Below are 25,989 nucleotides of genomic sequence, written 5' to 3' on the forward strand. Positions count from 1 at the left end.
CGATGCAGGCCTTCTAGAATGAGTTTGGAAGCATTCCTCCCACTGCAAATTTCTGGAATAGTTTGAGAAGGATAGGTGTTAATTCTTCTCTAAATGTTTGGTAGAATTCACCTGTGAAGCCATCTGGTCCTAGACTTTTGTTTCCTGGGAGTTGTTTCCCTCCCCCCCCCCCCCCCCTGCACTGATTCAGTTTCATTACTGGTAATTGGTCTGTTCATATTTTCTATTTCTTCCTGGTTCAGTCTTGGGAGATTGTATATTTCTAAGAATTTGTCCATATCTTATAGGTCATCCATTTTTTGGGCACACAGTTGTTTGTAGTAGTCTCTTATGATCTTTTGTATTTCTGTGGTGTTGATTATAACTTTTCCTTTTTCATTTCTGATTTTATTGATTTGGGTCCTCTCTTTTTTTCTTGATAAGTCTAGCTAAAGGTTTATCAATTTTGTTTATCTTTTCGAAGAACCAGCCCTTAGTTCCATTGATCTTTCCTATTATTTTGTAGACTTTGTTTCATTTATTTCTGCTCTGATCTTTGATTTCTTTCCTTCTACTAACTTTGGGTTTAGTTTATTCTTCTTTTCCTAGTTCCTTTAGGTGTAGGGTTAGGTTAAGATTTTTCTCATTTCCTGAGGTAAGCTTGTGTTGCTATAAACTTCCTGGATAGAACTGCTTTTGCTGTGTCCCACAGATTTTGGATCATTATGTTTTTGTTTTCATTTGTCTCCAGGTATTTTTTGATCCTCCTTGATTTCTTCAGTGATTCATTGGTTGGTTAGTAGCATATTGTTTAGCCTCCATGTGTTTGTGGGGGTTTTTTTTGCAGTTTTTTTCCTCGTAGTTTATTTCTAGTCTCATTAGTATTGTGGTCAGAGAAGATGCTAGATATAATTTCAATTTTCTTAAATTTACCGAGGCTTATTTTGTGGCCTAGCATGTGATCTATCCTGGAGAATGTTCCATGTACACTTGAAAAGAATGTGAATTCTGCTGCTTTTGGATGGAGTGTTCTAAAAAATATCAATTAAGTCTATCTGGTCTAATGTGTCATTTAAGTCCAGTGTTTCTGTATTGATTCTCTGTCTGGATGATCTATCCATTGATGTCAGTGGGGTGTTAAAGTTCCCTACTTTTATTGTGTTACTGTCTATTTTCCCTTTATGTCTGTTAATATTCGCTTCATGTGTTTAGGTGCTCTTACGTTGGATTCATATATATTTACAATTGTTATATCCTCTTGGATTGATCCCTTGATCATTATGTAATGTCCTTCTTTGTCTCCTGTAACAGTCTTTATTTTAAAGTCTACAGCAAGTCCCCTACATATGAACAAGTTCCATTCTGAGTGCATGTTCATAAGTCCAATTTATTTGTAAGTCCAGCAAAGTTAGCCTAGGTAGCCAACAATTGTGAAATAGGTTATATAGTACTGTACTGTAATAGGTTTAGAATACTTTTTACACAAATAATACATAAACAACAAACACACACAAAAAAGAAAACATTTTTAATCTACAGTACAGTACCTTGAAGTGTACAGTAGTACTGTGCAACAGCTGGCATACAGGGGCATGTTCGTATCTTTGAAAGTTCACAACTTGAAGGTCTGTATGTAGGGGACTTACTGTATTTTATCTGATATAAGTATTGCTACCCAGCTTTCTTTTGATTTCCATTTGCATGGAATACCTTTTTCCATCCCCTCACTTTCAGTCTGTGTCTTTAGATCTGAAGTGAATCTCTTATAGGCAGCATATATACAGGTCGTGTTTTTGTATCCATTCAGCCACTCTATGTCTTTTGAATGGAGCATTTAGTCCATTTACATTTAAGGTAATGATTGATATGTTTGCACTTATTGCCATTTTGTTAATTGTTTTGGGATTGTTTTTGTACGTCTTTTTTGTTCCTTCTTTTGTTCTCTTGTGATTTGATGACTGTCTTAAGTGTTATGTTTGGATTCCTTTGTCTTTTTTTGTGTGTAAAGCTACTATAGATTTTGGTTTGTGGTTACCATGAGGTTTATGTATAGCAATCTCTATACACATGTAATAGTTTTAAGTTGCTGATCTCTTAATTTCAAATGCATTTTAACAACCCTGCATTTGTACTCTCCTCCCCTGATGATTACTGTTTTTGATATCATATTTTACATCTAATTGTTTTGTGTATCCCTTAACTGCTTATTGTGGATATAGATGATTTTACTACTTTTGTCTTTTCACCTGCCTACTAGCTTTATAAGTGGTTGATCTTCTATCATTAATGTATGTTTGCCTTTATCAATGAGATTTTTCCTTTCATATTTTTTCATGTTTCTAGTTGTGGCCTTTTCTTTTCCCTCTTAGAGAAGGTCTTTTAACATTTCTTGTAAAGCTGGTTTGATGTTGAACTCTTTTAGCATTTGCTTTTCTGTAAAGCTTTTGATCCCTTCACCAAATCTGAATGAGAGCCTTGCTGGGTAGAGTATTCTTGGTTGTAGGATTTCCCCTTTCATTACTTTAAATATATCATGACACTCCCTTCTGGCCTGCAGAATTTCTACAGAAAAGTCAGCTGATAGCCTTATGGGAGTTCTCTTGTATGTTATTTGTTGCTTTTCCCTCATTGCTTTTAATATTCTCTTTATCTTTAATTTTTGCCATTTTCATTACAATGGGTCTTGTGTTTCTCTTTGGGTTAATTCTGTTTGGGACTCTCTGCCCTTTCTGGACTTGGATGTCTGTTTCTTTCCCAGGTTAGGGGAGTTTTCAGCTATTACGTCTTCAAATATGTTCTCAGCTCCTTTCTCTCTCTACTCCTTCTGGGACCCCTATTACATGAATATTAGTGCACTTTATGTTGTCCCAGAGGTCTCTTAAACTGTCCTCATTTCTTTTCATTCTTTTTTGCTGTTCAGCATCAGTGATTTCCACTAGTCTGTATTCCAGCTCACTGATCCATTCTTCTATATCATTTAGTCTACTGTTGATTCCTTCTAGTGCATTTTTCATTTCAGTTATTATATTCTTTATCTGTTCTTTATATTTTCTAATTCTTTGTAAAAACAAACAAACAAACAAAACCCTTCTAAGTTCTTGCTCTGTGCATCCATTCTTCTCCCAAGTTCTTTGATCATCTTTATGATCACTACCCTGAACTCCTCCTTGGGTAGACTGCATATCTCTACTTCACTTATTCTTCTGGGCTTTTTTATCTTGTTCCTTAATCTGGAACATGTTCTTCTGTTGCCTCATTTTGCCTAGGTTGCTGGGTTTTTTTCTTTGTTTATTTTTATGTATCCAGCAGGTGGTTACCTTTCCTGACCTTGGAGAAGTGGCCTTTATTGGAGATATCCTGTGCATCCCAGCAGTGCGGGCCCCTCTGGTTACCCTATGAAGGCTGCGTGGGTCCTTCTGTTATGGCAGGCTGACTATGTGAGTGGTGTGGTAGGCTTGGTTGTCCCTGGTCCAGTTGGTTGCCAGGCCCTGCCTTGTGCAGAGGCTGCCAGCTGCTGGTTGGCAGGACCCGGTCATGAGGTGGCAGATTGTGGAACCCTGTGTGGGGGTTGGCACTAGTGCTGGCTCACTGGTGGGCAGAGTCAGGGTCCAGAATACTCCGGGGCTGTTGTCCATCTACTGGCAGGTGAAGCCAGATCCTGGGCTTAGTGCCAGCCTACTGGCAGGCAGAGCTGGGTCCTGCAGTCTGATTACAGGGCCCAGGGGTCCCAGAGCTTGTGTCAGATCACAGGTGGGTGGAGCTGGTTCCAGACACAGTTGGGTACAGGGTCTGAGGTATCCTGAAGCTTGTACTGACCTGCTTCAAGTGTGCAGGGCCAGGGTCCAGCCAGTCCCAGGTCAGGATTTGGCTTGCTTGTGGGGGGGTTGGGTCCTCAAGCTGTGGGATTGTAGATTTCTTGTGTCTTGTGTCTGCCCCCTGGTAGGTGAGGCTGGTCCAGAGTCTAGAGCAGGCTCTCTGGAAGGCAGGGCCAGGGTCCAGGGGATTCTGGGGCTGGTGCCCGCCCACTGGTGGGTGGAGCTGGGTCCTGGGCCCTCTGGTGGGCAGGGTTGTGTCCAGGGGCAGCTGTGGGCTTGGGGGGTGGGTGGGGGGTGGGGTCTAAGGCAGGCTGTCTGTTGATGGGTGGGGTTGTGTCCCTGCCCAGTTAGTTGTTTGGCCTGAGGCATCCCAGCACTGGAGCCTGTGGGCTGTTGGCCCAGAGCAGGCTGGGTCCTGAGCTAACAAGCTAGAAGGAGGATTCCACAATGGCTCTTGCCAGCACCAGTATCCACGTGGTAGAAGGAGCTCCCCCAAATGGATGCCACCAGTTTCTATGTCCCCAGGGTGAGCTGTAGTTGCCTCCTGCTGCTCCAGGAGACTCTCCAAGATCAGCAGGTTGGTCTGACCCAGGTGCCTGTCAAAATTACTGCTTCTGCTCTGGGTCCCGGAGTGTGAGATTTTGTGTGCACCCTTTTAAGAGTGAAGACTCTGTTTCCCCCAGCCCTCTAGGACTCCCAAAATTAAGCCTTGGGGCCCTTCAGAGCCAAATGTTCTGGGGGCTCATCTTCCTGGTGCAGGACCCCTGGGCTGGGAAGCCCAATATGGGGCTCAGACCTCTCACTACTCTGGGAGAACCTCTGCAATTGTAATTATCCTCCATTTTGTGTGTTGCCCACCCCAGGGTATGACACTTTATTGGGAGTCTGGCCCTCCTACCCTTCTTGTTGTGACTCTTCTTTATGTCTTTAGTTGTAGAAGATCTTTTCTGGTAGGTTCTGGTCTTTTTCAATGGTTGTTCTGCAGATAGTTGCGATTTTGGTGTGTCTGTGAGAGGAGGTGAGCTCAGGTTCTTTATTCCACCATCTAGGCCGATGTCCCAAGATTTTTCACTTTAAAACATCTTTGAGGTATAAATGAAATACAAGCTGTACATATTTAAAGTGTACAGTTTTGATAAGTTTATATACTTATATCTGTGAAACCATCACCAATCAAAATAATGAACATATGCATCACCCACAAAAGTTTCCTGATGTCCCTTTATAATCTCTCTCCATTCCCTAGGCAACCATTAATCTGTTTTCTGTCACTACAGATTAGCTTACCTTTTCTAGAATACTGTATAAATGGAGTCTTATAGTATTTGCTTCATTCATTCATTTTGGTCTGGCTTCTTCTGCTCAGCATAATTATTTTGAGATCCATCCAAACTGTTGTGAATGGTTCATTGCCTGTTGTTGCTGAGTAGTAATTCCATTGTATGGATATACCACAGTTTGTTCACATGGATGTTGATGAACATCTGGGTAGCTTCTAGTTTTTCTCTATGAAAAGAAAGCTGCTATGAACATCTACACACAAGGCTTTGTACGGACATATGTTTTCATTGCTCTTGGGTAAATATATAGAAGTGGAACGTCTGAATCATATGGTAGATGTAAGTTTAACTTTTAAGGACACTGCCAAATCATTTCCCCAAATGGTTATAACATTGACTTTCAAATAGGAAGCCAAACTTGCATTCCTGAGAGAAGACATACTTGACTGATGTGCATTTCCTTTTTTATATCTTGCTAAAGTTTTGTTTAGAAATTTTGCATCTGTGTTAATGGGAGATATTTCATTTCTTGTCATGTTTTTTGTCAGGTTTTGCTTCACAGTAATGCTTAGAATAAATTGGGAAGTAGTCCCTTCTCTTCAGTTTTTTGAGAGTTTGTAGAATTGGTACTTAAATATTTGGTAGAATTCACCTATGAAGCTATTTGGGCCTGGAGTTTTCTTTGTGGGAAGGTTTTTAACTAAAAATTTAACTTCTTTCAGAAATATAGTGATGTTCAAATTATCTATTTATTAATTTTTTGAGATATAATTGACATATCATAAAATTCACTATTTAAGAATCCAGTGGTTTTTAGTACATTGTACAATCTTGCCAATCATCATTACTATCTAATGCAAGAACATTTTTATCACCCAAACATAAAACCTCATACTTATTGGAAGTCACACTCTATTTTTTCCCAACATCTAGCCCCTGGCACCAAATTTATTTTCTGTCTCTATGAATTTGCTTATTCTGTGCATTTCATATAAAAGGAATTATATAATATGTGGCCTTTTGTGACTGGCTGCTTTTCACTTAGCATAATGCTTTCAAGATTCATCCATATTATGGACTATATCCTTTTTGTGACCTGAATAGTCAACACAACCTTGAAAAAGAACAATGTTGTCAGACTCACACTCCTGATTTCAAAACTTATACAAAACTTCAGTAATCAAGATGGTGTAGTACTGACATAAGGAGAGACATATGAAAGAAGTTGGACCTCTATCTCATACCTTATACAAAAATTAACTCAAAATGCATCAAAGACCCAAATGTAAGAGCTAAAACTATAAAACTTTAAGGAATCATGGGTTAAATCTTCATGACCTTGGATTAGGGAATGGTTTCTTAGTTTTGACACCAAAGGCAATAGCAAGAAAAGAAAGAATATATAAACTGGATATCAAAATGAAACACATTTGTGCTTCAAAGGGTAACACCAAGAAAGTAAAAAGATAGCCCAAAGAATGGAAGAAAATTTTTTGCAAATCATTTATCTGATAAGGGACTTGTATCTAGAATATATAAAGAACTTATACAATTCTGTTGTAAAAAACCAATTAAAAATGGGCAAAGGATATGAATAGACAGTTCCCCAAAGAAGTTGTACAAATGGCCAATAAACACATGAAAAGATGTTCAACATCATTAGCCATCAGGGAAATGGAAATCAAAACCACAGTTGACATGCCACTTCACACCCATTAGGATAGCTAGGATAGAAACAAACAGAAGATCTCAAGGGTGAGTGAAAATTTGGAGAAATTGAGCCCTCATACATTGCTGTTGAGAATGTAAAATAGTACTGCCATTTTGGAAAACATCCTGGTATTTCCTCAAACAATATCATATGACCCAGTAATTCCACTCCTATGTCTACATCCAAGAGAAATGAAAACCTCTGTAAACACAAAAACTTGTGCATGAATGTTCATAGCAGCATTATTCCTGATAGCCCCAAAGTGGAAACCCAAATATCCATCAGCTGAGGAATAGGTAAGCAAAATGTTGTATGTCCATACAATGGAATGTTATTTGGCAGTAAAAAGAAAGGAAGTACTAAAACCTTCCACCACGTGGATGGACCTTGAAAACACTAAGTAAAAGAAGCCAGTCACAAAGGATCACATATTGCACAATTCTATTTATATAAAATGTCCAGAACAGGCAAATCTATAGAGAAAGAATGTAGATTTCTTGGTTGCCTAGGATTGGGGGGATGGAGACTTTGGGGGATGATGACTCAGGTGGGTGAGGTTTCTTTTTGGGGTAATGAGGATGCTTTAAAATTGATTCTGGGGATAGATGCGTGACTCTGTGAATATACTAAAAGCCATTGGATTGTACACTTTAAATGGGTGAATTGTATGGTATGTTGAGAATATCTCAATAAAATTGTTTAAAAAGAGAGTTTAAAGGCAAATATAAACCAGTGTTCTACTGAAAGAGATACGCTAGCTGGTAGCCCTTTTCCAGCTGGCTGAATGCTGGAGCAGGGAGCTTTGGGTCCCTCGGTGGGAGCCTGTGTGCCAAGGAAGCAGGTCCTGGGCTTCAGTAAGTTTCCAGTGGGGAGAGATGGAGGGAGAGGGTGTGTGGGAGTGCTGGGGGACAGCAGCAGGGACGTGGGAAGGTGGGGACCCATAGAGAGAAGAAGGGAGGGCCAAGGACACAGGGATCATCATTTCCTGTCCTGGCTCCATCTCTGCCCACTGTGGGGCACAGGGAAGGTCACAGAACTGCTCTGTTCTCCACATGTCCTCATGAGAAAGCAGAAGCAAGTGGCCCCTGTTTCGTGACTCTTCCCTCATCTCATCATGGAAGGTAGCAGGGGAGTTCTCAAGTTCTGAAGCTGAGCCCAGTTGCATCAGCTGCTCCTGGTCCCTGGGGGCAGGTCTGGTCCAGCTCTGCTGCTTATTGGTAGTGGGTCTTAGATAAGCCCCTCAACCCCAGGGGCTCCCTAGTCCTCAGCTGTCAGGTGAGAACAATAATTCATGTGCCCTGCCTCCTTCAGAGGGTTGGTGTGAGGATCCAGAGTTATCATTGATGGGAAAGTACCCCCAAGGTGTACTATTGTGAACTGCAGGAAAATTTTCAGGGTAGATATCATGATATTGGTTCCCCAACTAGAGTAGCCATTGGCTCTTCACACACTCTCATTAGCGTCTGACCCACCCAGCATATGCGAATTGGTTGGGGTCAGGGTTGAGGGCAGCACAGGGTGAGCACAGAACAGAGCTCACACAAAAAGCCAAAGACAACCAGACTTACAAACTCAGTCTTCCCAGCTGGAGACTCCTCTGCATTCATCACGTGATCTATGGACAACCTCTTTCCACCATGGTAATTCCTCACGCCTGTGAAGCCAGACCAGTCCGGTCATTCTGTGCTCCTGGGTTTGCTCTCCCACACAGGGAACTGTGACTCCAACTCCAAAATAATTGGGGTAGGGGTTGAAAATGGGAAAAGTCCTGCATATCACAACTGCTTAACTGAGCTTACCATCAGGAGGATGCATGGTTTCTGCAGATGGTAGTAGTTCCGTGTAGAAGGTGCAACAATAAAATCTTCATGGCCGCACTCTAGAGGCCCCAACATCCTGGAAACCTGATGTCCAGGTCATCTGGGGACACAGGAGGGGCCAGCATGGCCCAGAAGGGAGACTAAGGAATGGCTTCACTTTTCCTGCTGCCAGGTGTGTGTTGGAGAGCAGAGGGCAAACATGGTATCATGGACGAGAGAGAAGGAAGCAGGAATAAGTGCGGGGCAGCTCTGGGACAAGGGCCTGGCTCTCAGTTGCTGCTCTGCCTGTCTGGATGTGGAGTCACTGGCGGACACCTAAATGAGCACCTCTGGAGAGGCCAGGCCCTGCTCTCCAGGCTTTGTAGGGTGAGGTGTGCAGCAGTAGCCAGGACCCATCCTGATGGGTCATCACCGATGGCAGTTCTGATTGGTTGGTCCCAAACCTTAGAAATTATTAAGTATTTTGAATATCACTCTTAGCGTATAACCTCAGTACTAGAATCAGTCTTTGGCTAAATTGCCAAAGTGTCAAAATTAAGACAGGAGGCTCCCTATTCTGGTCCCCTTGTGGGTTAAACACACTTCCCCCAGCACACTGCTTCCTAATCCATCCATTTTCATAAGTTCATTCAAATAAAGGCTTTCTGACTTGTTCCCCCTCTTCTTCATTCCTTCAGTTTGTATCTTAGAAGAGAAACTAAAACATGGTCAACTGCTTCAATAAAATGTACTGTTAGTGAAATTGAGCAGGACCCTGAGGGGCTCCTGGGCACAGAAGTCTGTGTACCCCATTTCTTGTTTGTAGGGAATAGGAATAGGCTTCAGCCTCTGTGACTTTCCCTGAGTTCCAAAGGGCAGGTTCAAACAGTTGCTAATCAGGGAAGGGAGGGGATGCAGAGACAAGGGAGGAGCAGTCAAGAAGCAATAGTGCAGCCTTGGGGCAGGGTCCTGGTTCTGCCTCAAGGGATACACATAACAATATCTTTGAGCTCTTCTGCAGAACTGAAACTTCCAACAAATGGAAGATGTTAATCACTTGATGAAGCATTCTTCATTCCAGAGAGAAGGTTATAGTCTCATAACCTCGAGAACCACAGAAGCTCATCAAGCTCATCCCAGATTAAAGGAATGCAGGCCCTGCACATAACCTGATCCTTATCAGCAACCTCACCCTTGAACAATTGCTATAAAACTCACCAAATCCCCCCCCAGGTTGGGACACACAGTTTTGAGGACATGAGCCTGCTGTGTCCCCCTTTGCCTGGTAAAGCAATAAAGCTATTCTTTTCTACTTCACCCAAAACTCTGCCTCTGAGATTTGATTCGGCACCAGTGCACAGAGGCTGGGTTTCGGCATCATTAGTGGTTGAATTTCAGGTATCAGAACTCCCTCCAATGGTGATTCATAATCATAGTTAAAAAAAAAAAAAGAGCTAATATTAACCAAGTGCTCCCCAGATGGCTGACACACACATCACACACATCATCTCCTCTACTCCTCACACAGCCCTTGAAGTAGAATCTAGTATCATGAGAGGATGGAGCCAGCCAGAGGCAGGTTACATAACTTGCTCAGGGTCCCATGGTAGCAGTCAGTGTATGCCCACCCCACCTATGAGGAGGGTGGTCCTGCTTCCCAGGGGCATGGCACACCCAGAAGAGCCTGTCCCATGTTCCCATGGAGACAGCGGCCAAGGCAGGGCTGCCACTCTGGGTGAGGAGGTAAGATCTACACATGCAACACGATGGGCACCTCAAGGTAGAATACAGTCGAGGGTCAGCATGCACAGGCTCTTGGGCCAGATGCCACTGTGTTTGACCCTGCTCTCTTAGGGACCAAATAATCTCAGTTTACCACTTTCTGCAATAAACATCATGTAAACTTACTCTTCCCACCCAGCAAACTTCCCCAACTTCCTACCTGAAAAGGTTACTGTGATAAAATTATGCATGTTCATGCTGTACTTTTTCTGGAATTATAGAAAAGTAAAAAGAAGGAAAAGCCATGTGTAGTCGAATCATTAGCATTTTGGAGTTTCTACTTCTAGTCTATTTTTTATATGTCATTCTTTTCTCCTTGTTTTAAACTTATGATCATACCAGCTATCCAATTCTGTATCTTGCTTTTTAAACCTAATCAGTATTACATAAAGAGTTTCTATGTTATTGTAAACTCTTCAAAATCACCATTGAAAATGGTTGTATAACTTTCCATTCAGTGGATGAACATAGTTTATTTAGCCATACACTAACCTCCAACACAAATTTGTTAAGTTTAAATTTTCATGTATCATGTTTTCTCTAAGCAAAGAGGTAGTGTTTGCCAATATCTGAGTTCTGTGTATCTAGGAATCACAGCTGGTCATGCAGCTTGAACTGGGATTTTTTACTCTGGGATGAGTTTGAAATTGTACAGAGGTAGAAGGAGTGGATTCTATAGACAATGTTCCCGAAACTAAATAAGGCATTTAGCTAAATCTCATAGGACATCTTTGCGGACAATGAAGAAACATGGGTCAGACCACTGTATAATTATGTAAATTCACAACTGGTTGGGCAACTAAACCCGAAGAATTCTGGCTTAGGGTCAGTGTCACCCTGGAGGGAGGAGTCTGGTGGCCATAAGATGAAGCCTTTCACCGAATCTCTTCACACATTTTAAAACTGGTGATATGGGTGAAGTCATAGAAGATAGGCTTGTGAATTGTGAAGCTGTATGGGATAAGATTATGTGATAGAACAAAGATCCAAAACGATCTTGTCAGGTTGGAATATTTGCCTGAAGCCAAGCAGATGAAACTTGTCAGGGAGAAGGGTAAAGTCTTGTACTAGGACTAAAAATCAATGATATGAATGTAAAATAGGGAATACAAAACTGAACGGAAGTTGGGTACGATCTCAATATGAGCCAGTAGAGTGACATGGTTGCCCCTCAAAATACCAACAGCATGAGCAGTGAGTCATTTATGGAGCAGAGATGTCACCCTCCCTCTGGGGTCTAATAAGTAGGAGGAGGTCAGTGAAAGGACAGTCAGGATAGTGTGACCTCTGGAAACACTGTCATCTAAATAGTCAACAAGGCAGTATGCTCAGTGGAAAAAGCATGACCTGAAGCCACTATTAGGTGGCTATTCTATTGGGCTTTGAAATCAAACTCTGCCATTTACTAGCTGGGGGACCTTGGACAAGTTACTCTCTGTGCCTCAGTGTATTCATCTGTAAAATGGGAACAGCAGCACTTATTATTATTATTCATATTACATTGTTGTTATGAAGACTAAATAGGTCTACACCTTTCAAGCACTTAGAACAGTACCTAAATATTATTGTGTAAAGACAAAGGAGTTCTAGGCTCCAGAGATTTAGAGGGACATGGTAGATGACTTCAGATATTTGAAAACTGCCTGAAGAAGAGAAATTATACTTTATCCTGGGAGGTTCTTGAGGATCATGCTTGATTCAGTGGAAAGGCATTTAGTCAGTAAGCATTTAATGAGCACGTATATGTCAGATACTGTGCTTGTTGCTAGGACGACAGAGATGAATGAGATTCATACTCTTTCCTAAGGGCCCTACTGTCTATTGGGGGAAGAGGCATAATCATAAACATATTAGATCACAAACAAATAATCACAATAGTGTGGGGAGGACTGCTGTGGAAAACCAGAGGAAGGTGTGATTAACTCTCCCCTGGGAAGCTGGTGAAGCTTTACAGAGGTGGGGCTTTTAAGTGGAGTCTGCAGGGATAAGTAGGAGTTTATGTGGGAGCAAAGGGAACAGTGTGTGGGACTAGAGCTGTCACCAAGTATGGCATTTTCCAGCGAATGTTGACAAGTCAGTGATATCACAGCACAAGATGAGTGGGGTGGCAGCAAATGAGGCTAGAGATAAGGACTGGTCTCTCCCAGCTCCCAGAAGTGTGGTACTGAATTATAAGCTACCCATGAAAGTAAGGATAAACATAGCAATCAATATGATACTCCCCTCAAGCCTTCTATTTCTATAGTACTGTCTTCTTAACAGGCTACCAAAGTAAAAGATGAAGAAAAAAAAACACATTTCAGGAGAAAATTTAAAAGGGTTTGATCGCATTTTCTAACCTTTCTTCTTCAGTATAAACACAGGAATATCTGCCTATAGAATAAGACAGTGTCATGTTCCTGAGACATTTACACCCTTGGAGTTCCCAAGTAGAGAGACTGGAGCCAGGAATAGAGCAATTGGGATCTTTCCCACCAAGACTGAAGATGCTATCTGAAAGGAGTTTCCTTCCCAGCACATCTCCTAGGTATAAAGGAAGGAGTAGCATATAATTCAACACTTATCTCCCAGACTCTCCACTTAATTCCATTTAATAATATTCATTAAGCATGCTACAGGGAGGCAGAGATAAGTACGTCATCAACACTTCCTCCAAGGTGCTTACAAGCTAGCATTAAAAGATGTTCAGCCACACAGACCATTACATCATTAAATGTTAGCACTGGCCATTTCTGATCATGATGGAGTAACAAGTACTGGATTTTCCCTCCCGTTGAAAGCAACTATAAAACTAAACAAACATACATAGCAGTTCTCAGTCATTGGGCAATAGGCTGTGCAGGATCCCTGAGAGAAGGGAAGCAAACCCATAAGGTGAGCTTCATCTTCACCCTGGCACTCTGCCTGGGTAGATTTCCCAACCATAACACAGGGAGGTGGAACAAAGCAGAACATGTTTGTCCTACTGACTTGAGGAGGTAGAGTCCAGGGCTTCAGAAGCACTGGAGCCGGTGGGGCAGGATACTGGAGAAGAAGAAGCTTCATAGGGTAGGGGCCCAGAAGTTTGTAGGGGGTTCCCCCACAGATCTCTGGCTGAGGGCTGGTCTGCATATGATGAGGGCCGGTCTGCATATACACAGGGTGAGGTCTAACAGAGAGTAGTTACTTTGGTACTAATAGCAGAACAGGGATAGTAGAGGTTGCAGAAACATTGGATACATAGGAGTTTCAGTCCAGCCAGAGGGAAAATGCCTTGTTAACATTCTAGGCATTCAAGTGAGACAACAGAAAGGTCATACCATAGGAGTAAGTATCTTGCTCGGAGTAAAATCCCCTCTAGGCCTGCATAAAACCAAGCCTTAACAGGATCAAGGATTCCACAATTTACCATCAGTAAATTAACTCCCTGTCAGAACAAAATTCAACACTCATTAAAGGAAGACAATATCATTCAAGTTTCTTTCAGAGTATCAACAGTAATATCCACAAACACCCCCAAATTACTAGAAATGTGGAGGAAAAAGTGACCCAAATTCAAGAGAAAAAAAGGAAATAGGAAACAGATCCTGAGATGTCCCAGAGGTTCAAATTAGCAAGAATTTAAAGCAGTTATTATAAATATGTTCAAGGACTTAAAGAAAAATATGGTCTCAGTGAGTGAAAAGATGGGGAATCTCAGCACACAAGTGGAAACTTATAAAAAAGAACCAAATAGAAATTCTAGAAAAGTAGAGTATCCAAAATGAAAAATTCACCAAATGAGCTTAACAGCAAATTAAAGATGGCAGAAGAAAGGGTCAATGAAGTTGAAGACAGACCATAGAAATTACCCATTCTGAAAAAAAGAGAGAAAAAAGATTGGACAATCTTTTGGGATGATACCAAGCTGAGTAACATAGTAATCAGAGCCCAGAAGGAGAAGAGAAGGTGGGGCAGAAAAAATAATTTCTGAAAATGTCCCAAATGTGGTGGGGAAAAATCAATTTGCAGATTCAAGAAGCTCAATGAATTAACTAAATAGGATAAGTACAAAGAAAACCACACTTGTGCACATCACAGTCAAGCTGTTGAAAGTTAAAGATCAAGAAAAAATGTTGAAAGCAGTCAGAGAAAGAAAGACGTTACACACAGAGGAACAATGATACGAATAAAGACCTTCTGAGAAACAATAAGGATAGGAAATAAAGCAATGACATTTTTTAAGTACTGAAAGAGAAAAATACATAGGTTCAGAGTTTTGTATCCCGGGCAAACAAACTTTTAAAATGAGAGTAAAATAAAGACACTTTCTAGATAAACAAAGAATTTGTCCCCAGCAAGCCTGTACTGCGTGAAATACTAGCTCCTCCTTTAGCAATCCTAGCAGGAAGGCTGACTTTCTGCTTCTTGAATTCTTCTGGAGCTTTGGAGCTTGCCATAGGAGGTGGCAGCTTTAATTGTGAGTAGGTGAGTGAGTAGGCTTGTGTTGACAGTAAGGAGGGAGCTAGTGATCTCTTTGCACTATTTAATCCACCATTCACCCCCAGTGGAGAACCAGACCCACACGCACGTGGGAAGGGTGAGCTTTGACATGAAGAGGAAGGCACTGGTATGCACTGGTACAGCTAGGCCAACTGTTAGAACAATGAAATACCTGCAAACTGGTTGGGAAATAGCTACTGCTGAAGCCCCTGGTTCCCTTGCTCATCACCTTTGTCTCATTCCCAGATACTCCCAGACCTCCCTATGATCCAGCAATAAAGGGTCAATTTCTGGCAAGCAGGGCACCTCCAGAACCCTGCCTTAGGACTCTGCCAGCTTCCTTTCTAATTGGTTGGTGCCTGAACCATGCCAGTTATTAATGATTTATAATATCACCCCGGGAGCTAAGTGGGGTTGCTTCCCAGGAAGGGAGGCCTGGGTGTAGCGTTCTGGGAGTGGGTAGAAGAGGACCCCAGGAGGCCCAGGGACAGAATGAAGACCCTGCTCCTGGGGACGGGGCTGCAGTGGGAACTAGGGGGATGCACTGAAAGCCAACAAAATTGGCTTTTCCAAGTCGGCTTAAGTGTTCAGGGACACTTGACTCTCTAGCACAACCTCTGTTCTAATCCCCTAGGTCATATTTTTCCCTTTTAAAAAGGGATATTTCATAGCCTTTTAAATAAATCTTTTCAGCTCCACTGATTTGGAATAACATGCTTAAGAACTTCTAGCTGGGCCCTCAGCAAGTTGTCCTTCAATGAGCCCATTTTGTCATGAACCCTGGCTCTCGAGAGTGGCTAGACCTCTCCCAAAGCCAGCACTGTGGACCCCAGTCCTGTTCTGGGATCTCAGGCAAGCCCTTCCTCCCTTCCAGCACCTAGGGACCTGCATCTTCAAGGTGGAGACCATGCAAAAAACAGGCACACAGAACAACAAATGAACATTCTGTCGATCAGCTGCCAAGACTCTATTTCAGCCACAGAAATGGGCATTCCTCTTCCTAGGTTCAGTTTCAAGGGAATCCGTGCTCTAGGGGAGCTTTCTGTGTGTCTGCCTAGGCAGAGGGAGATAGACAAGAAGCCATCAAAGGATGGCAGAGTGGCCAGGCGGTGGGGCTGATCGACACAATTTAACCAGCATAAACACAGCTGATCAAAGCTCTGTGCAAAGCCCCTGGAAGCTGGCTGATATATACTCCATCACGTACCTCTTTGCCTCCTTTGGGACCTTGAACCACAAGTCTTACCAAACTGCAGGAATTTGCTGAGCCCTCAATCAAACACTCAATCTCACTGAACTGTGAAAGCAAGGTCTTGTCTTTAAATAACATCTAGTGAAGTAGTTTACACCAGGATGAAAAGCATGTTTTCTAAAATCATCGTTCGTTGTTAAAGTAAAACCTAAACAGAACCAACACTCCTATTGATGGAGTTCCCTGGTCTGTACAGCTTTCTGCCAAGCTCAAGGGATGGTGGACCAGGCAGTTTCTAAGTGATGTGACCGAGGCCCTAAAAGCCATGCTGCCTAAAACAATCTTCACGATTCATCGTCACAGTGCCTTATATCCCCACCATTAACTATCCTTTCTGGTTAAGATACCTACTTCAAACACACTTGTGTTACCTGGGAGGAGTTCCTAGTCTGTTTCACTGTGTTCAAGTTTGAGAACCTTGGCCGCAAGCAGCAGCAGACACACCAGGGGCGTCCGCTTTCTGTCCACAGACAAGCTACTCCACATCTTCAGGTCAGTGATGCTTAGAAGTTCACAGGCCTCAGAATCACCTGGAGGCTAAACCACACCTTGCTGGGCCCCACACTGGGTTTCCGATTCAGTAGGTCTGAGATGGGACCTCAGAATTTGCATCCCTAACGAGTTCCCAGGTAAAGCTGGTGCTGCTGGTCCAGGACCACACTTTGAGGACCACCATACTAGTTGATCTCTAAGGAATCTTCGTGATATGGAGGCAGAGTGTGAGAACATTCTGATCATGAACCATGAGGTAAGAAGACAGGGTTCTGAAGTAGAAAGGGGTCAGGGCTCAAAGGCAGGCCAGCCTAGCAGAAAACTTAGACTTGCTCAAATGATCCACCAAAACATACTTTATGAACCTCTTACTCTTGCTTTCTTTCCTTTGCTTGCTTTTCTGCTTACTGCCCCCAGGAAAGGCAAGTCCGCTGGCAGCCCCAGCAAGGACAAAATGTGGTTCCCTCTCCCAGGCCCCTTCCTGAAGGGACGCGTTCACACAGCTAATCGGACTGTCAACATGCTGCTCAGCCCTCTGCACCCTCTTCTGGGGGCTCCTGACACGTCTTAGAATTTACACAGGACTTAGTGAAGTCTTAAACTACATTTTTTTTCTCTTTTGAGACCATCTACTTCCTAATAGGATAAATTCAATGGAAAACATGCTCTGATCCTTCAGCTGCCTCTTCTTGACACAAACACAGGGAACTAATTAGCAGGCCTGCCCAGGAGGCAGGCAGAAAGGGGTTCATGACAGGACCACAGGCTGGGCAGCCACCATCAGGTAGGACCTCACGACTCACCCTTTGGCCATCACGTCAGGAGCCGGGTCCATATGTCAGTGGAGGGGAAACTGACATGTAGGTGTCTGCCTGGTGTTACCATGGCATCTACTGGGCAAGTAGGTTCTGTTCAAGATTTAGCTCCCTGTACGTCTGAAAGCCCTTGACATCCCCGCTTTCATGTGACTCTAACAAGAATCCTGCGAAATAAGGAGAATGGAACTGATGACCCCATTTGGCAGATAAGACAATTGAGAAGGAGCTCAGAGAAAACTGGACATTGCACTCCTGGCTCAGCCACTCCTCGTGTGGTCTTGAGCAAGTCTCTTCCCCTTCCTAGGCTTCAGTTTTACCATCTGTGAAATGGAAGGAATGGACAAGGTGATTGGGAGGTCTCCTTATAGATCTCTTATTCTGGGAGTAAGCTATACAAGAAAAGGACTTGCCTGAGGTCATGCAGTTAATGACACAGAGAAACCAGGGGCCTCTATACCGTGTCTGTTGAGTGAGAGCCATCAGAGCACCCCCATCGCCGCCCACTGCCATCTTCCTGACAGTGTGGGCCAACCGGGGCCTCCAGTTGCCCTCTGCCTTGCAAAGACCAACACCCCTGGGATGGTGTGGTAGGGGAACACGTGCTCAGAATGCTCCCTGACTGTGACTTAAAGCCCCAGTGCTGCCAGCTGCTCATTAGAGAAGGCCATTTCCTCCGGCACCTAGTTTACCAGACAAACACAGTGGACGCCTACCCTGTGCCAGGCCCTGCGCTAGATGAGGGGATGTGGAAGGGAAGGAGGCTTGCTGTCCACCCGTGAGAAAGTCACAATGAGGAGAGTGAACTCCGGCTGCTGCATCCGAGTCCAGCCCCCCGTCAGATCACAAAGCCCGTCCCTGGCAAGGGGCTGTGGCCCACGCAAAGGCACTAGCTGCAGCCCAGGTGAGCGCGATCCTCTTCAAGGCAAGCACGGTAGCCATGCAACTTTAGGAGGGGTCAGTTTAGAGCCGTTCACAGGTAGGCACTGTCCTCCAAACACACCAGGAAAAGCAGATGCACACGTCTGACTCCCACCAATTCATTGGCTGGAAGAATGCCGTGCTCTCTCTCTGAGAGTCAAACCTCCTAAGCACATGGAATCAATGAGCCCAACTAGCTTCCTATCTGTGACGTGCTGACCAATGACAATTCTTCCATTAGTTCAAGACAGTCAACACAATCAACTGGGCCCATGTCTCAGGTACAGGATTAGACTCCCTGGAGGAAACCAAGATGAACATGACACGGCCATCAGGAACTAAGGAGCTCTCAGCCTAGGAGAGCATGGAAGACGCAGACACACACACAGTAAAACAGAGCAGAGAATGGTGGGCGCTAGAAGATCCAGGTTAGGGGGTGGGGAATTCAAAGGAAAGAATGACTCATTCCAACTGGAGACCCAGAAAGCCTTCGTGAAGGAGACAGCACACAGAAAGGTCATCCATCAAGAAACAAGAAGGCCAAGTTCTCACGTCCCTTCTGCCACAGTCAGCCAAGTAATCTTGAGAAAGCCAATTCTCTCCATTTTAAAATGGACCATTTGCCCGAAGTGCCTCACGGCATTTTGAGAATTAAATGAGAACTGATTTAAATGTACATCAGATAAATAAAGGCACCAAATATAAAGCTTTCGTCATCACTCGGGGCAGAGCAGGGAGGAAGGTAAAAGCAGAAAGTATATGGGGGAGGAAGTAGGTGGGGGCACGGGACACCTGCCAAACGCAGCGCTGATGTGAACACCTACTGGGATCGTAGCTGGCTCCAGTGATTTCTTTTTTAACCTCCCACGGCTAATTTTACTGAAGAGAGCACAGGAAGAGGAAGTCAGAGCATCTGAATTCCTCTGCATCAGGAAAATGAAAGTTCCAAATGGAGAGGTGGCTCCCCACCCCTGAGTGACAGGAGCACAGCCACCTGCGGTGGTCCGTAAACCTGGGGCTCCTCCCGGGCTCCCAGCATAGGGCCCGGGCCCTGTGTACTCAGTAGACGCTCATTAGATGAACGGATGGGGTCCTTACTACTTTACAACGGGCTTTGCTTTCATGTTCCATTTTGATTCACAGCCACAGGCCAGCAGGGCAGGCAGGGAGCATATTATCATCCTCGTCAAAGATGGGGTGACGCAGGCTCGCACAGGGTGACTGTCCACGCCGCAGTCAGTGCCGTCAGAAGGGAGCCCGCGACTCTGCCTCCTCAGACAGTATCACCTTCTCAGACAACCACACACCACCTAAGAATTGCTGCCACAGCCAGCCTTTGGCCCAGTGACCACCTTCCCTGATTTTCCCAAACGCTTACCACGTGCTGTCCTGCGCACGTTCCCTGTAACACTTAACCTAATCAGACCCTTTCATCGAGGAAGGTCCTATTATGACTCCCAAATGTACTGGTTTATTCCAATTCAGAAGGTGGTTTTGTGCATCCCAGAAATAAGAGTGTCATGGATTCTCTGGTCTCTTTACCAAATAAGAACTGATTTGGATTAAAACCGTTGGTTCAGTTGTTTGGGGTCATTGTTCCTCAGAAGAAAGAGACAAAGCACAGGGAGTTAGGAAGACAGAAGGGCATGATTTTTTTTTTTTTTTACCATGGACATTCCTTCCTACAGAGTCGGCTGTCAGTTTTGACAGATGGCCTGGCTGCAGGAGGGGGGACAGAGGGCAAGCTCACGGTTAAGGCAGCACCAGGGAACTAGAGCCAGCTGGGCTGATTCGAGGTCTGAAATCTGGGCTGGACCCCAAGTTCCAGCCAGTCAGGGTGGGACAGGGAGCCCTGCTCCGCCCACCCCCACCCCGCTGCAGCTGTACCAGGCGGGTCAGCACGTTTCTTGCTGTCCGTGACCTCCTGGCTGCAGGCAAATAGGGTGGCGAGGGAGAGCAGAGGAATGGGGCCTCAGAGAGAAAGCTGAAGCATGTTCAAGGTCAGAGCTCCCCTCCCCTCCCATCACCCACCCCAGCCCCTTGGCTGATAACAGTTTATGGTGCACCTACTTCCTGAGGGATGTATTCATTCTAGTAAAAATTCATGATACAAAAGTTTGGGCAGGAGGCTGGAAAGCACAGCCACTCCACAGCTCTGTTGAGGGGTGCCTGGCTGAGGTGCTCAGAGACTCCCGTAAAGTGGCAGGAACGGAGGTAAGGGGAATAGAATTTCAGAGGACTCCCAGTTCCTGAAGGGCACAGTGGATTAGGTAAGAAGAGGTCTGGGGCCTTGAGAACAAGGGTCAGTGTGGCCGGGTCAGCTCTGATCTCTGCTGCTGCTGGAGCATTTAGCCGCCCACCCCGTGGGGGGTCAGCACCTGTGGCTTTAGCGTCACACTAGGGGGCTAGTACATCAGGGGCCTGGGAGAGCCGAGCCATTAGCTGGATAATGTACACCGAGAGTTAGTTTATCAGATTCACTGTTTATGCCTCCGTCCACGGACAGAGAGAATGGAACACAGAGTGGGGGCAGCTTTGATGGGAGGAGGGGCTGACATGAGCCAGAGCAAAAGATTCCAGTGGTGGGAAGCCTCCCAGGGAGTCCTGAGCAGAAAGTAGGCAGGGTAGGTGGTTAGGTGGATGGCAGGAAGAAGAGGGTGCTAGAGGCAAATTCACCAACTGCACAACGTTTTCGTTTTTGTTTTCTGGCTGCGCCGCATGCCTTGCGGGATCCCAGTTCCCCACCCAGGGACTGAACCCGAGCCACAGCAGTGAAAGCCCGGAATCCTAACCACTAAACCACCAAGGAACTCCCCAGCAGCACAATTTTAAAGCCATAGAGTTTAGAGCTGTATCACCTAATCCAGCCCTGCTTGTATGGCCTTGAGTCATCGGTCACAGCCATGACTAACGGCCAGAACCATTAGACCAGACTAAGAACCAGAACTTCCCTGCTCCCCCAACAACAACTTCAGCCCCGTGATCCTTCTAGCACCCTCCAGCCTCCCCCCAATACTGACCCCAGTCCTCTGATTCCATTGGAGCTAGGAATACCCTCTTGAACACTGAGCATTCTTGAGGATTACATGCACCACCCATATCAGCCATTCTGGACAGACATACCTTGTGTGAATACTGCTGATCAACAATCCTCGCCAGCCCGAAATCCCCAATCTTGAGCACGAGGTCCTCCGTGCTGATGAAGATGTTGGCGGGCTTCAGGTCCCTGTGCAGCACGTTGGCGGAGTGGATGTACTTGAGCCCTCGGAGCAGCTGGTACATGAAGAGCTTGGCGTGCTCCTCCGTCAGCGTGCCCTGCTCCAGCAGGCGTGCCAGGTCGGTTTCCATGTACTCCTGGACGATGTAGGCCACGCTGAACTTGAACAGCTCGCCCTGCAGGTCGGCACCCTTGGACCCCAGCACCTCATACACCTTCACGATGTTGTCGTGGTCCAGGCGGCGGATGATCTTGATCTCCCGGAGCGCGTGCTTCATGCTGCGGGCGTCGCTTAGGGTGATCTTCTTCACGGCCACCTTCCGGCGGGCCCTGCTGTCCACGGCCGACAGCACCAGCCCGTTGACGCCGAAACCCAGGGGTTGGAAGTCAACGAAGCGCCCGCCAAGGTCATACCCGTAGACGCTGGCGATGCAGTCGCCCTTCTCAGCCATCGTTGGCTCAGTGGTCAGGGGCTGACCGTGGGACGAAGGGGCAGTCAGGAAAGGCCAAGTCCCAGCTCGTGGCTTCCCCAGCACACCTCATTCTGTCAAGTCCCAAGGCTGAGGGATGCTTTTTCTCCGGGTGATGTCACTGCCACCAGCTCCCTGGAGACAAGAGTGGCATATGTCCATACTCGCTGAGCTGCAGAAGTTGGAGGCTCAGACTGTTTCCTTAACCTGTACCGGGAAGGCTGTCCACCAACTCCTATGTATCCTGCTCCTCCCTGGAAGCTTAGAATGGTTCATGATTCTTTCAAATATAGCATCTTGGAAAGAAAAACCCGTCTCCTTATCTATGTGAACGTAAAGTTCTCTATCATGATGGACCACAAAGTAGAGATGCAGAAACTCTCCCCTTTAAATCCTTTGTTAAAAGAGGCTCCTTCTTGCTGAAATGTGGTGCTGCTGCTGAGCTGTGTTCGTTTACTTTCGATGGTCCAAAGCTCAGTGGTATCACAGCCCTCAGCAGCTTGGGAGCTGCCCTCTGTGTCCCGAGCAGTATGAAGAGATCCCAACAATGGATTCTAGAGGCTCGTAGGGACTTCTTTGTACCTCTGCCAGCTCTCCTTTCTACCAGCTCCTCTTAGATTCTGAAACCCAAACCAGTCTGTTGAGCGTTGGTGAAGAAAGCTGGAGAAATCCAAGCACCTTCCATGAGCTCTACACCAAGTTACACCTGAAGTCCCAGACCTGAGGGCAGCTCAGCTGTCCAGCCAGGATCCTCTGGAGGCTTCAGATGTGGGCAGCATCCTCTGTCACCCCCTCATCCACACTATCTTGAATGAGACAGTATTCTGCTGGACCCAGAGAGGCTGGCAGGAACGCAGCATCTTTCAGACCAAGTCTCCTTTCCTGTCAAAGAAACAATGTTGGGTAAATTTCCACACTTCAGCTTCCAGCACCTTCCCACTTGTGTGTCTTTTGTTAACCAGCCCAAGTGTTATTTGATCTGTCCAGCCAGCTGAAACACTGCTTGCTCAGGGGATTCCAGGCTTTGCACTGCCCAGCCACACCGCGTGCTGTGTGCAGCGCTCCCCTGGAAAGGAGAGAAGATGGATTGATTTGATAAGATCATCAACTGGTATGCCTTTTATGTAAATGCCTGCTCCCCGAAGGTTAATATGCACAAACTGTGGGTGGCAATGATCAGCTCTGACCTTTGTGAGAATCATTTGTTATGCTCCCCAGACACACACAGCAGCACTAGCTGAGAAGGGTGAGAGTCAAAAGTAACTAGTTGCAGACAGAAAATAAAGGATCAATAATTTTGTTTTTCTACTTGGACCCCTTTTCTTCCTTCTTTTGCAAATGTCTTTTTTGAGAGAATTTGCCATGCACTGAGATTTAATTACTTTGTATCTCTTGCTGCCCATGTAGGCAGCATAAGCATACATACCAGATTATAAGGAAATTTTATTGCCACCCTGGAATAAGGATTTTCTGCACAGCAAATCAGGGCACAGACTTCTTAGCATGACACCAGGGCTGGCATGGTGAACTGTATTCTTTTTGATAATGGGGACCTAGCTCTTCAAAGCAATGAGTCAAATCATATCCTGACTGCTCCCTGGTGGCTGCTGACTCAAATTACAGGCATAGGACCTAAGTGGGGAGAAAAAAATGGCAAAACTAGCAATGTAAATTCAGACCTCTGAAGTAAAGGCAATATCATAGCTTCTAAGGAAGTGACAGGCTTTATAAGTTTATAAAGTCCACACACACAGAGAGAACAAACACTATATCCTGTGCAAAGGACTGAATCTAGCCAGGGCTGCTTCTTAATTCCCATAATCCTGTAGGGTCCCCTGTAGGGATACTTTCACATCTGAACTCTGCAAATGATAAATGAAGCAAAACAACAGTCAACTCAATGTTCTAAAACCAAGGGGGCAAATTAGGGGACAGAGACGACCTGAAATAGTAAATAATCAGATGCCCTCTAAAGACTACTAATGAAAGAAATTTGCCAAGAGTCTGGAACATAGTAATTGCTCAACAGATGTTACCTGTTGTTGCTATTGTTAAAAATTCCCTTATGCTTGAATAAGATGTACCTAATATTCTGATGTCTCATCAATCTTCAGCAATTCTACTCTGCACGTTTTTATCGGGCCCAGCAGCAAAATAATCAGAACTTAAGACTGGGAAATAACTGTAACAAACAAGTCCTGTGGCCCTCAACTGGGGGTGGTCCTGCCTTCCTTAGCTGCTCTGACGAGGAGTCACTACAGGCCTTTAATGAGCAGGGCCAGATTTGCCAATCATCCTGCCAAGCATCCCTATCAGTGAATAACTGACACCCACCCCCAAATGCCAGCATGTCCACTGAGAGACTACGATTCCAGTCTGAGTTCTCACTTTACAGATAAGGGCACTGAAGCTCAGGGAACACCAGCTCAGTGCTCCTAGCATAGATAGGGTCAGTAAACATTCGATGAATTGATAAATGAATACCATTCACTCTGAGGATTCCTAGCCAGTTAGAGACAGTGCTGGGACCACCCACTGAGCCTGTCTATGGCCTGTGCTGTGAAGTCCACCTGGACACCTAATTTAGGGGAACAAAAGAGCCACCTGGGGCCCCGTTCCATCCCTCCTCCAATTCCTGCTACCCAAGTCTGGTAACAGAAACTAAACTGGAACACCTTTCACTTTCTACCCATATACTTGGCCTGATTCCCAAGGGCAGAGCAAACAGAGGAAATTATATATTGCTTTATAAGGGGAGATGCTGAAGTCTTCTTCCCTTTCTGGCTCCCAATGGGCTGTAAACAGAGACAGGAATGAGCACCTAAGCAGGGAGATGACATCACCAGCAAGCTGAAGGCAGGATTTGTTCCAGATCAGCTGCAGTGCAGATAATCTGTGGATAATTAAGAGGGGCTTTATTTATTTTTAAAACTCTTTCTTCTTCCTCTCACAGAGGGAGGAAATATCTGTGTGTGTGTGTGTGTGTGTGTGTGTGTCTCAGTGGTCTGCCCAACATGCTATCAGCAGGAACCCCGTCACCTTGGGAAGGCTCGATTCCAGCCAATCCACCATCCTCATGGCCTCTAAATACACTCTTTTAATTCCCATCCTGCTTCTTTGCTTGCACCTTTCCGGTTCCTGAAATATCCTGCTTCTTCCCCACTTGTTAAAATCCTGTCCATCATTCCAAATCCAGATGAAATCTCACTTCCTCTCTGATTTACCATATACTAATCTGGGCTGTTACTTAAATTTTTATACATGTCCATCTCTCAACTAGGCTTTAAGTTTCTCAAGCCCAGGACACAAAGTAGTGCTTAGAACATAACTGTGAATTGGAGTTACCTGAGGTGCATTTGTTATGCCTACGAAACCGTGATGCCTACCTTCCCTAGACGGTCAGCCTCCTCCCCTTTCCATCGCTGCCCCAGTGCAACGTGTTCATTGCAACAGGGATCTTCACACAACAAGCCCCAACTGCTCAGACAAACCAATATCTCTGAACTTCAGTATCATCTGCTTAGATGCTGCCTCTCTTAGCATTTCAACACGAACAAGGCAGCCCTCATCTGACCATTTCTCTGTGCCCATTTGAGTTTACTGTTATTCATCTCTTCTCAAGCCTCCTTATTTTCTAAGTTTTCCCCTATCATTCCTCTATAATTTCTACCATAAGCCCTTTGCCTTTCCCTACAGGTGGACTGATTATGAAATACCAATTACCTAAGAAGTCTCGGATTAGGGCTATCTTCTTGCGTGGTGTACCAAGAGGCGTGGGCCCATCGGCCCTGGAGAGGGGCACATCCAGCATCTGGACGTGCCCACCTGGGCAGAGGAGTGGGTATGGCAGCTCTTGGTGTGATGCAGCATCTCAGGGCAAAGCACGGTCATTCTCCATTTGGGGGTGGTGACTCACAGCTGCTCTGAATCACAGGTGTGATTTGGAACCAGGGAGCTGGCATTCACCTTGAGAGGCGGAAAGGTCATGGGTTCAG

The 25,989-nt window shown here is 45.1% G+C and overlaps 1 protein-coding gene across 1 annotated transcript in view; it reads right to left on the minus strand.

Moving 5' to 3' along the window:
* Positions 1–21,976, minus strand: part of MAPK4 (mitogen-activated protein kinase 4) — a 75,715-nt gene extending 53,739 nt beyond the window's left edge. Inside the window, exon 1 of the mRNA XM_065890063.1 lies at positions 21,431–21,976. Within this exon, the coding sequence (XP_065746135.1) occupies positions 21,431–21,976 (546 nt within the window). The remainder of the gene's footprint in view (positions 1–21,430) is intronic.
* Positions 21,977–25,989: the final 4,013 nt, after the last annotated feature.

This window comes from Phocoena phocoena, chromosome 13 (assembly GCF_963924675.1).
Source record: "Phocoena phocoena chromosome 13, mPhoPho1.1, whole genome shotgun sequence".
Taxonomy (NCBI): Eukaryota; Metazoa; Chordata; class Mammalia; order Artiodactyla; family Phocoenidae; genus Phocoena; species Phocoena phocoena.